The following is an 11,771-nucleotide window of genomic DNA, read 5'->3' on the forward strand; positions in this document are numbered from 1 at the left end:
GATAGATTTAATAAGTTAAATAAAATACTAAATAATATCTAGCATCCATCATTCTTCATTTCTAATTGGCACTTAGCTAATTTAAGTCATCAAACCATCCATTTCAGCTTAAATACAAAATCAGTTACATTGAAAGTTTAATAAGTAGAATAAGACAAAAGTAATAATAATTTTCTTCCTCAACGGTACCATCCTCATCCACTAGTATGAATTAATTCTTGAAAGGGAGAAAATAGGGGGTGAGCTTATAAAGCCCAGTAGGAAAACAACTAATATCAAATGACCCTTGGTTTAATAAAAATTCCCGCATGGTTAGCTTTTGAAAAAAAAATCTCATCATCATTATCAAAATATATAAACAAAGTAGAGAGACCACAAATAATCACAAAATCAAGCGTCAAATGCATATCACACCGTCCACTAGACCCTTAGCTCCCAATACCGATCATAGAAAACAACATCCAAAATTGAGTAGTCACACCTGATAATCACCATAATATCGGGGCTCAGATTCAACTCACTCCCTGTATAGATTCTAGATCTTTCACTTACAGGTGAGTGCACACCTGATCTACCTATGATGACACAGAGACTAGGTCGTTAAACAATAATATGCACCGAACATGATAAACATGGCTCTCATCAGTATAACCAAAGCAGACAAATAATAAGAATAACAAAAGAACATATTCCTTTAAAAAAAAAATGGCAGCATAACGACTATATTTTGAATAAACCCAAAAATCATAACCTACATAAATATTTGTACAAAAATATATTTGGCACACAGTGCCCCAGAACAGTCCAAAAATATATGCAGATTAAGTTTTCAATTTTTTAACAAATTTGCAAATCATAAAAATTTAGAATATGTCTAATGTTATACATCACATATAAAAATCAAGTCCAATAATCAAGTTGAGTCCCTACCTCTCCCAAGTCGTTAACCTTGGTCCAAAAGACGATCTTAAGCTCTCAAGTTCCGAGCTCCAATTGTTTAGTCCAATCTTAAATATTACTCTTACTTATACTATCAAATGGCTAAATAATTATTATCATTGCATTCTACATTCAAAATAGAGTCCAACGACATATAATATGACTATATTTAAAGTTTAGAGTTCCAAAACCTCACCAAGCGGTGCATATTAGCTATCGGTGGCAATAAAAATTGGTGTCTTGAATATGCCGCCAAAAATATGGGTAGCATATATCAAAACGACCATCTCGATGAGTAGATCACACCCATGTCAACCGTTTGTCTAAACGGTACACGATATCGCCGAAAAGGGGCGGAGCTACAAAAACACCGCTGGCAAAAGTAGTGAGTTGGGTGAAATAGTTTAGTGTAGGGTGTTCTCCTCGACGAGCTGAGTCTAGTGGTTAAGACAGCTTGTCAAACGGATACCAGAGGTGACCGAAAAATCCGTTCAAAGTTTGTTCTGCTAAACTTTGACTTGCGTGTTAGATTTATCACAATATTTGGTGCTCTCTTTCCGTCCCGAAGCACCCATTCATTGTTTGGCAAACCTTATATGGCCACAAGGGATATTCATATTCAATATAAGAGATACATGATTTTTTAAAATTTAGTATTGCAACATTTATAATTAAAACAAATAATATATAAATAATAATGTGTGAAATAATAATTATAGTATTTTTTGAAGGGTGCTATACCATTGAAGTATTTTTAGAAGAGTGTCAAAAATAATGTGAAAAAAGATAAAATAAAATATTTCATTTTTGGATGATGTGAAAATTTTTAGCACCTTTAAAAAGGCTCTTAGTAACCAATATGGATAATTGTACGATGTGGTCCGTCCACTCACGAGCATTGCTATTGGACACTAAAGTACCTAGCACATCTATAGCATGATGTCTTATAATTAGTTAGCGGTTTTTTATAATTATTAATATATAAATTGGTTTTTTATTTTTGTATTTTTACAAAACTTCACTTAGCAACCCACATCGCAATTAGCAGAACAATATAAATCGCAACGAGTAATTATTGAAACAACCCAAACTATAAAAATAAAAATAAAAGTTAAAAAATAGTATGTAAAGTAATTCTTCTAAATTAAAATAAGAGAACCGATATTAAATTACACAAATAATAATATTACACCAAAAAAGTGATGTTAACAGGCAGCATGGCCTTTAGTATTTCTCTCCACGCACGAGTATTAATCAAAAAGTGTTTCACGGGTGGAAAGAGTGGGAGAAAGTACCCTGCTTTGCATTTAATTTGAAGTCAATACTAACACAAACAGCTGTGTCATTTAATGTGATCAAATAATAACCACACAACCATGAACCATGTCCTCCTCGTACGAACCTCAGCTCAGAAAAACAACACTAGATCAATTGGAAATACAGAAACAAAATACAACGTAATTAAATCTAAAAATGGCCTTCTTTACTTATATCATCGCCCACACCATTCTCCTCTCTTCACTCTTCCTTACTGGTGGACATTCATTACAACAATCTTTAAACGATGGCACTACTTTGGTTTCCAAAGAAGGAACCTTTGAGCTGGGATTTTTTAGTCCTAATCGAAATTCCAACAACAATCGTTATTTGGGAATTTGGTACAAAAACGACCCAGCTCGAACTGTCGTTTGGGTTGCAAATAGATGCAACCCCATCAACGGTTCAACTGGTTTTTTACTCATAAACAACACCGGAAATCTAGTGCTTTTCAACAACAACAATAGTAAAGTCGTGGTTTGGTCATCATCATCATCATCATCAAAACAAGCCAAGAAACCAAAGTTAGAGTTATTAGAATCAGGAAATCTTGTTGTGACTGATGAAGACACATTTTTATGGCAAAGCTTTGATTATCCTTCAGATACTTTGTTATCAAGTATGAAAGTGGGACCATACTTGAACAGTGGTAATGGTCTAGACAGGAGTGTATCGGCATGGAAGAATTGGGATGACCCTTGTCCAGGAGATTTCATTTGGAGAATTGAAGTTAGTAAGAATCAGTTACTACTAGAATCTATATATAGAAAAGGTACCAAAGTGGTGTTTCGATCTGGGCCATGGAATGGTGTAACATTTAGTGGTGCCCCTGCTTTAGGGCCTAATATGCTTTTCACTTACTCTGTTGTACACAACGATAAAGAAGCCTATTTCACCATGAATATCAAGAATAGATCAACCATGGTAAGAGCAGTGATGAATCAAACCACTGCAACTTGGAACCACTTCACATGGATTCAAACTGAAAAGACATGGAGGAGTTTCTTTACTATTCCTTCTGATAAATGTGACCACTACAATGCTTGTGGTCCTAATACCAATTGTGTAGTGAGTGACTTTAATAATTGCCAATGCTTAAAGGGTTTCAAACCCAAGTCTGAGCAACAGTGGAGTATTATGGATTGGTCTCAAGGTTGTGAAAGAAAGACTCCATTGATATGTCAAGATAAATATAAAGATGGGTTTGTGAAGCTTGATGGGGTCAAATTGCCTGATACTGTACATTCATGGGTCAACAATGAGATTTATAGCTTGAATGAGTGTAGGAAGAAATGCTTGGAAAATTGTTCTTGTATGGCTTATTCCAACATAGATATTAGAGGAGAAGGCAGTGGCTGTATTATCTGGTTTGGTGATTTAATTGATATTAGACAAATGCCAGGAGGTACACAAGATCTGTATTTTCGTTTGCCCGAATCAGAAATAGGTATGTGACTATTACTATGCTATGATCATATGAATATATATATAATGTTATCTCTTATAAATCTAATATAAAATATTAAATGAAGAAAGAGAAGGACAATATAAGGTGGAAAGAACAGCAGTGATTGTTGCAGCTGTTGGAGGTGTTTGTTGCATTTTCATACTTATTGCTTGTTGCATCTACAGGAGGCAATACTTGAAAGGTAATGTTTAATGTTACTCTAATTAATAAATGTTAGTTTCTGATTTGGTTATTACTCAGTTGTTGCATGTTATGTTTTGAAAGATAGGAGAGAAAGAAGAGAAACACTTACAAATACGAGTAGAGGAGAAGAGGAGGAAGACATGGAGCTTCCATTGTTTAAATTGTCTACCATTAATACTGCAACTGATTTCTTCTCTTTTAGCAATAAACTTGGAGAAGGTGGTTTTGGTCCGGTTTATAGAGTAAGCTTTCCTTCTTTAAGTTTAAGTAAAACACCTTTCATTAATTGTTAATTGCCTTGTTATGATTTAGCATGTAGTTAGTTCATTCAACCAATTAATTCACATCACAACTAAAGTAAACATCACAATCAGATATTTACAAGTTTCTCTACAACTTGTTAGAGTCCCACATTATTAATTTGTGGAAAGATAATAAAAATATATAACATAAATGGGCTACTCCTCTCATTGCCAATTGGTTTTAAAATGAAACTTTATTCATCCTATCTTGAATTCTAACACATTCCATTACAAATGTCAATTACAAGCACTATTCCCTTGGTTGAAATCACAAGATCCCCTAGTGTATACTTACTGAAGTCCTTTCAGCAATTCCTCAATCTAAAATCTCTTCAAATCCCGTCGAAACCACACACATTTTGTGAACACAACCCATTTATAAACGGGTTGACACGACACAACCCGTATGATCCATTTGGTTTAAACATGTCAACTCATTAATATATTAACACGTTTAACACATTTATGGCATGTTCAACACGTTACAGACCCATTTATAATCTATTAAAATACTAAATTAATTTTAAATTGATCATTGGAGCATCTCCAATGGAGATACAAATAAGTGGTGTAAAGCTAAAATATAACTCATTTAACAAAAAGTGTACTCCAATGGTGTGCTTAAAAGTGATATAAATTTAGCACATAGCAAATTCTATGCTAAATTTGACACAACATTTGCTATGATGTAAAATTTACATCACAATAAATGCACTATTTTTTTATTTACATTTATGTCATTTGTTATATTTTATTAGTATAATTAACTATAGTATTAAATTATGAAGAACTTATATTATTATTTTATTATCTTATATATTAAAATAATAAATAAAATTGATAATAAAGTTATTAGTTTTATTTTTAAAATAAAAATATTAATTAAATATTTTACATGAAAAATTTGTAATTGTGCATTGATGCACAACGTTAAAATTTGATGTAAATATAACATAATTTTTATATTTTTCATTGGAGATGATCTTAACAGGTTAGATTCGTGTTAGACTGTTAACTTGAACATGAGCCGTTTATTAAACGGCTTAGACGAATCAATTCGAACTCATTTAAGGCAAGCTCAAACCTGCTAACTTTTATGTGGGTTTCAAGTAGTGTTATTATCGTGTGTGGCCTGTTTTGTCGGTCCTACACGACTAAGCCCTGGTTTCTTGCAGCAGAACTTCTTGAACCTTCAATGGAGTTGCTGCAAAAACAAAAGGCAAAAATACAGAAAAGAAAAGATAGTGAGAAAATCCAATCGGAGAAACTGAATACAATCCGATCAAAGTAATTAGATCTAACTAATCAAAGATATACTGAGCTAAAAACAAACCATGATAGTTGTAATCAACATGATGACTCTTACATTCTTCCTTCCCCTTAAATATTATTTTAATTTTACCAACAAAAAATGTGAAATTTTCAGGGTATGCTAGAAGACGGACAACAAATTGCTGTTAAGAGGCTATCATTAAGTTCGGGACAAGGCGTAAATGAGTTCAAAAATGAAGTAAAGTTAATTGCAAAGCTTCAACATCGAAATCTCGTAAGGCTTTTAGGTTGTTGCATTGAGGGAGAAGAGAACATGTTGATTTATGAATATATGTCCAACAAAAGTCTTGACTTTTTCATTTTTGGTAAGAACTTTCTATATATCAACACTTCAATCAATCCTCTATTGTGATTAATTATCATCAGTTGCTTATTTTAAACCAAAATAACAGACCAAAAGCAAGAAACTCGACTAGACTGGTCAACACGCTTCCAAATTATTTGTGGAATTGCTAGAGGCCTTCTATATCTTCACCAAGATTCTAGGTTGAGAATTATACATAGAGATCTTAAAGCGAGTAATGTTTTACTTGACGATGATATGAATCCCAAGATTTCAGATTTTGGCTTGGCTAGAATTTTTGGAGGAGACCAGATTGAAGACAAGACAAGCAAAGTTATAGGAACCTAGTGAGTAATTTGGTGCATTTGGTTAACTCTTTTATGTCTTTGTTTCCAAATTAAATAAATTTATTTGCACTGTTTTTATCAAAGTTAGTCTCACATTGCTTATGTGTGGAAATAAATTGTGATATATAAGATGAATGGGTTACTCCTCCCACTGCCAATTGGTTTTAAGATGGAACCTCATTCATCTTATTCTAAATTATAACCTGTATCAGATCCACTTGTGAGCAAAGTGCTGTCGTTCCAGGTTTCTAACCAAAATAATTTTTATGCAGTGGTTACATGGCTCCTGAATATATTTCTGATGGACTATTCTCAGTAAAATCAGATGTTTTCAGCTTTGGTATATTGGTATTAGAGATTGTAAGTGGAAAGAAAAATAGAGGTTTCCCCAAAGAAAATAATGGTCTCACCCTCATCGGATATGTAAGTAATAATAAGTATATCACTAATATTATTACTCAATTATAATAGAATGAACTAATGACTGATCTCATGGATTCTGTACTACCAGGCATGGACATTACTAAAAGAAAGCAGGCTTATAGATTTGGGTGATAAGTACTTAATCAACTCAAATGACATTGATGTAGATAAAATGTTACGATGTATCCACATTGGCCTCTTATGCGTGCAACAAATTTCTGGGGACAGACCAAACATGTCATCAGTCATTTTTATGTTGAATAGCCAAAACAAGTTGCCTGAGCCCAAAGCACCTGCCTATTTCATGCAGATGGGTTCAATTAAAGGAGACACTTCATCCAGTAAACCTGAATCATCTTCCACAAATGATATAAGCATTACTTTGCTTGATGCTCGTTAATTTTTAATGCATATAATCAACACATTAGGTAAATTTTTCATAAGTTTACCTAATGTAGAGAATAGGAAAAAAAAATTGTCTTATATTTTTTCATATGTGGTAAATATATTGTTTTTGGTTCTATGTATTTAAGTTCAATTTTATTTTGTAAAATTGTTAAGGGAAATTTCAATTTTTGCCCTTAATAATATAACCTATATCAAAATTTATACCCCTTTATAATTTGTACAAATTTATTCCTATAATTTTAAAAGTTTCCTAAAATACCCCCTAAATTAAACATTCCCTCTCTCAGACGTTCCCTCTCTCTTTCTGACGCTCCCTCTCTCTCTCGCTCTTCACGATCACGAACCCCCCCCCCCCTCCACATTTCCCTCTCTCAGACGTTCCCTCTCTCTCTCTCTCTCTGTTCTCCTCACGAGCACGAACCCACAACCCACAACCCCTCACGAACCCACAACCCGCTCCCACACTCACGAACCCACAAACCAGACTTCCCCTCTCTCTCTCTCTCTCTCTGTTCTCCTCACGAGCACGAACCCTCAACCCCTCACGAACCACGACGACGACGATCCAGGACCACGACGACGACGAAGCACTGAACTGAACTGAAGTGAACCACTGAACCACGAAAAGGTAAGTTTTTTTCTGTTTAAATTTTAGAAATTTCAATGCGAATTTGTGTATGTGCTTCAGATTTTGTGTGTTTTAGATTGTATATGCGAATTTAGATGTCAATACTTGCATGTTGTATGTGTTGGATATGTTTCAATGGTGTTTTCTGTGTTTTTACATAGTTATCGATGAAATGTCGATAGGATGTCGATAGGATGTCGATATGTATAGGTATCTGGTTATGTGTTTGAACATTGTTGTCGACAGGTTGTCGACGTAATGTCGACAACTTGTCGATGGTTTACCTTTGTTTGATGTTATGTAGTTTTGCCCTAGAATGTCGACAATTTGTCGACTGTATGTCGATAGTTTGTCGATAATAAGTTGCAGTTCATTCTTTTGGTAGTTTACTGTTAGAATGTCGACAATTTGTCGACTGTATGTCGATAGTTTGTCGATTATAAATTCCAGTTCATTTTGTTGGTAGTTGACTGTTAGAATGTCGACAATTTGTCGACTGTATGTCGATAAGTTGTCGATTATAAATCCCAGTTGATTCTGTTGGTAGTTTACTGTTAGAGTGTCGACAATTTGTCGACTGTATGTCGATAATTTGTCGATGCTGATCGTTTGTCACTGCTTTTATGATGATGTCGATAGCATGTCGATTGTATGTCGACAATTTGTCGACCAGTGTTGAATGTTTGACAATGTCGACAGAATGTCGACATGATGTCGATGTTATGTCGACATTTCTTAACTTTTTTGACATTTAAATTTGTTTGGTCTTTGATTTTTCAGATGGCTCCCAGACTCATTATTCCAAGACACCGAGCATTTCACGGCCACGTCACATATAGGGGCACTGGAATTTTTGCAAAAATCAAAGCTCGGTTTGAGGAGTTCAACCTTAATAACACGGCGAAGGAAAGCCGTTTCGGGAGCTTCTGGAATGCCGTACCACTGACATTCTCCTCGGTGTTATTTCACCAGCTGATGCTCCACAAAATGAAAGTGGATGCTCAGGAGGAGTTGAGGATGAGGTTTTATGTTGGTCGGAAGGAGGTCCGATTCGGGGTGCTGGAGTTTGCACTCATTACGGGTTTGGACTTCTCCTCGGGGCCAACAGAAGAGGAGAGAAGGCGCGCAGTCGCGCTCGGGGTCACCGATTGATCAACAAATATTTCAACCTATTCGATAAAGGTGAAGACAAAGAAGCACTCCAACTTCGGTTCACAACCGCGAGAACCGGAAGACTTGTACAAGCTCGCTTGTGCTTGTTTGTGGATTAGCCGGCCGCGAGGCCAACGCGCTGATCACGCCTCACATACTTAGATATGTGGAAGACCTCGAGTTCTTCTTCCGGATGCCTTGGGGGAAGCACTCATTCGCCAGACTCATGCACTCGCTTCAGAAAGACATGTTGAAACAGAAGGCCAACTACGAGAAGAAGCTGAGTTCGGATGTTCAGCACGAGTGCAAATACACAGCATATGGCTTCGCACCTGCAGTACAATATTGGGCGTACGAGGCCATTTGGAGGTTGGGAAGAGGTATGGCACGAACCACGGGATTCGGTTCCCCAGGGATGCTTAGCCGGACAAGCAAAGGCGATATTGGGAAGAAAGACGTCGGCGCATTATTTTCTAGACGGGTATGATTTTCACTTATGTTCGTAATAATTATTTAACATAAATGCTTGTAATAAATGCTAAATGGTTTTATTTTGATATTTTTTGAACCATAAACAGACCCTGGAAGTGAAGTGGGCTACTTCCACGGACAGAGAGGAGGAGGCATTGTGAGGACAATATCTTACGATGGTGTGAGAACCCGGTTGATGATGTTGTGGATGACGCAGGTGAGGCGATAGTCGTGTACCGAGACTCGTGTCCCGTACACTCAGAAAGAGACACTCGTGTACCAATTTTTTGAACTTTTTTTATGTCTTTATTTTTATTGTTTTTGTTTTGTGATATTTGTTACATTGTGGAATTATCGTATGCTTACCGTATTTTTTGATATATATTTTTTCGGCCATTCAACCTGGACCCCCAAGTGCACCATCTTCATCGGGCGTTCGGGGTGCCGAGTACACCTTGATTTAGTGGCTCGATTGGATAGGATCGAGGCCGACACTCGTAGTCCGTATGCCGCTCATGTCGAGCCGAAGAAGGCATACGAGACCAGGCCATGTAGAAAGGGTGGTCGGAACGTAATTATGGAGCGGCTCGGACACATATTGGCCATGTTGAATCGTCCGCCAACGACGGCTGCACGGGAGAGCCCCGGCGATCCATCCACCCCAAAGACTACCGCTTCACCCCAGGAAGAGAGGATGAGGTCTTCCCGACGATTACGACCCACTTGAGGAGCCCGGCGACTCCGATCGAGGCACAACCTCTTATCCATGTACATGACACCGAAAGTCGCAGGGTGAGATTCCGTCCATAGGCACAACCTGCGGTGATTAAGAGTCGGAAGAGGAAGAGAAAGCCTCCCGTATGGTTCGGTGACTATACGGAGATGAAGAGGAGACATAGGCCATCTTCGACTTTTGATCCCCGGAGCCACCGGATGAGAAATTGTTAACCACTTTCCGAAAGTGGTGTGTTGACTCGTCCGAACCACCGACTTCGGGATTTGAGAAGTGGTGATTACGATCCAGTGATTCTTTTGGATAATGCTCACACCAAAGGAATGGCTTACGGATGACGTAAGTAAAGTATTTTATAATATTACTTCACGTTACAACTTTATGTGCAATTAATATATTTTTTTGTCTAACGGCATTTCCCTTTATATGCAAAGATATGATGCAAAGAATGCATATGCCGAGGAGGCGACGCACCGACTATCCACCGACATTTCCACATTCGTGACCGCCATGATCGGTGCATGGACGAGCCACAGTGGTCCGAGGAAAAACTTTAAATGGGAGGATTATATCCCGGACTACCGCACTGTGGCTCATAAGGTATTGTTTTAGTAAGATTTTAAATGTTAATTGTTTGGGAAGATTATTATGGTTAGTTAATTGTTTCGTTGTTCGTAATTACGGTCCCGAGTCTTTGAGAGATGGAGGGTAACGAGTTTATTTACTTCGTTACGAACGCTTCCCACGGCAAGGCACCGGGTCACAGCTTGAAGTCGACATGTAGCCGTGGAAAATTAATGTACGACCGTGATTCCGGCGTCCGTCATTGGACCGCCTTGGAACCCATCCTCGAAGGTTTGGCGTAACCGTCGCCCCTCGCTAATCCTTGCAACCGGGAATTTCCACATAACAACCGGATCATGGCGTTAACTAACCGTGACATCACGGTGCTTCCAAAAATGCACGCGACTCGAGCCACTCACGACTTAGTTCCGAAGTCGGCAACCGAGAATACATAGCGATAAAAAAGTACTATAGTATTAAAATATGTTTTACGTTAGATCGACTTTACATTTTATTTTGCATTTAGTGGTGATTGTGGCGTGTATTGCATTGAGTATGTGGAGCATCTCATGATGCGGCGTGGATTGACCGATGTGACGCCGTAGGATAGCCATGTTTCGTCAACGGTGGTGTGTCGATTTATTTTACCAAAATGTCCGATTATATGTGTAATTATTGGGACATTGTATATTTTGTGTAATTAACATTACAGTTATGTATATATAGATTTTCTTTTCGTTCAAATTTTGATAATTATTCGTGGTTTCAAATATAAAATATCAACATTATTCAACAAAAATAACTATTAAACCTAAAAATAATTAAAATATTTGAAAAATATTCAACCTCAACAAAAATAACTATGACAAAATATGCATCATTACAATATATCAAATTTCCCAACGAATACGTACAAGACGCCTCAGATGCGGGCGTTGCATGTTGCTCTTGTTGTGGCTCCGAATCGCATAATGGCCGGCTAGCGGTTCGTGGTACGTAACCTTTTTTATCACTGCACGGAAACGGTTCTCCCGTCTTCTTCAGTTGCTTTTTCTTGGACAACCTACAGCTTCTTTTCCACGGGTACCCCAACTTTCATATTCTTGATGTGTTCAGAGAACCCAATCATCCTCGTCACCCGGCAAGATTGATGGTATCATCGTAAATCTTCCTCCACGTTTCTTTTGAATAATAAGGTGAGCAAAGCGTGTACACACTTGT

The 11,771-nt window shown here is 37.1% G+C and overlaps 1 protein-coding gene across 1 annotated transcript; it reads left to right on the top strand.

Annotated features, from left to right (window-relative positions):
* Positions 1–2,161: 2,161 nt before the first annotated feature.
* LOC115701545 (G-type lectin S-receptor-like serine/threonine-protein kinase At4g27290) lies at positions 2,162–7,117 on the top strand. Its single transcript, XM_030629360.2, has 7 exons — positions 2,162–3,703; positions 3,789–3,905; positions 3,989–4,149; positions 5,636–5,846; positions 5,934–6,171; positions 6,444–6,594; positions 6,683–7,117. Exons 1-7 carry the CDS (start codon positions 2,413–2,415, stop codon positions 6,992–6,994), a joined length of 2,481 nt encoding a protein of 826 aa, XP_030485220.2. The 5' UTR covers positions 2,162–2,412; the 3' UTR covers positions 6,995–7,117.
* The last annotated feature ends 4,654 nt before the right edge of the window (positions 7,118–11,771 follow it).

This window comes from Cannabis sativa, chromosome 8, assembly GCF_029168945.1.
Source record: "Cannabis sativa cultivar Pink pepper isolate KNU-18-1 chromosome 8, ASM2916894v1, whole genome shotgun sequence".
NCBI lineage: Eukaryota > Viridiplantae > Streptophyta > Magnoliopsida > Rosales > Cannabaceae > Cannabis > Cannabis sativa.

Excerpts from the sequence above, each read along its gene's own strand:
- LOC115701545 (XM_030629360.2), top strand. The coding sequence starts at position 2,413 with ATGGCCTTCTTTACTTATATCATCGCCCACACCATTCTCCTCTCTTCA. Across the intron at positions 4,150-5,635 it reads GTTTTGGTCCGGTTTATAGA|GGTATGCTAGAAGACGGACA; the intron begins GTAAGCTTTCCT and ends TGAAATTTTCAG. Across the intron at positions 5,847-5,933 it reads TCTTGACTTTTTCATTTTTG|ACCAAAAGCAAGAAACTCGA; the intron begins GTAAGAACTTTC and ends CCAAAATAACAG.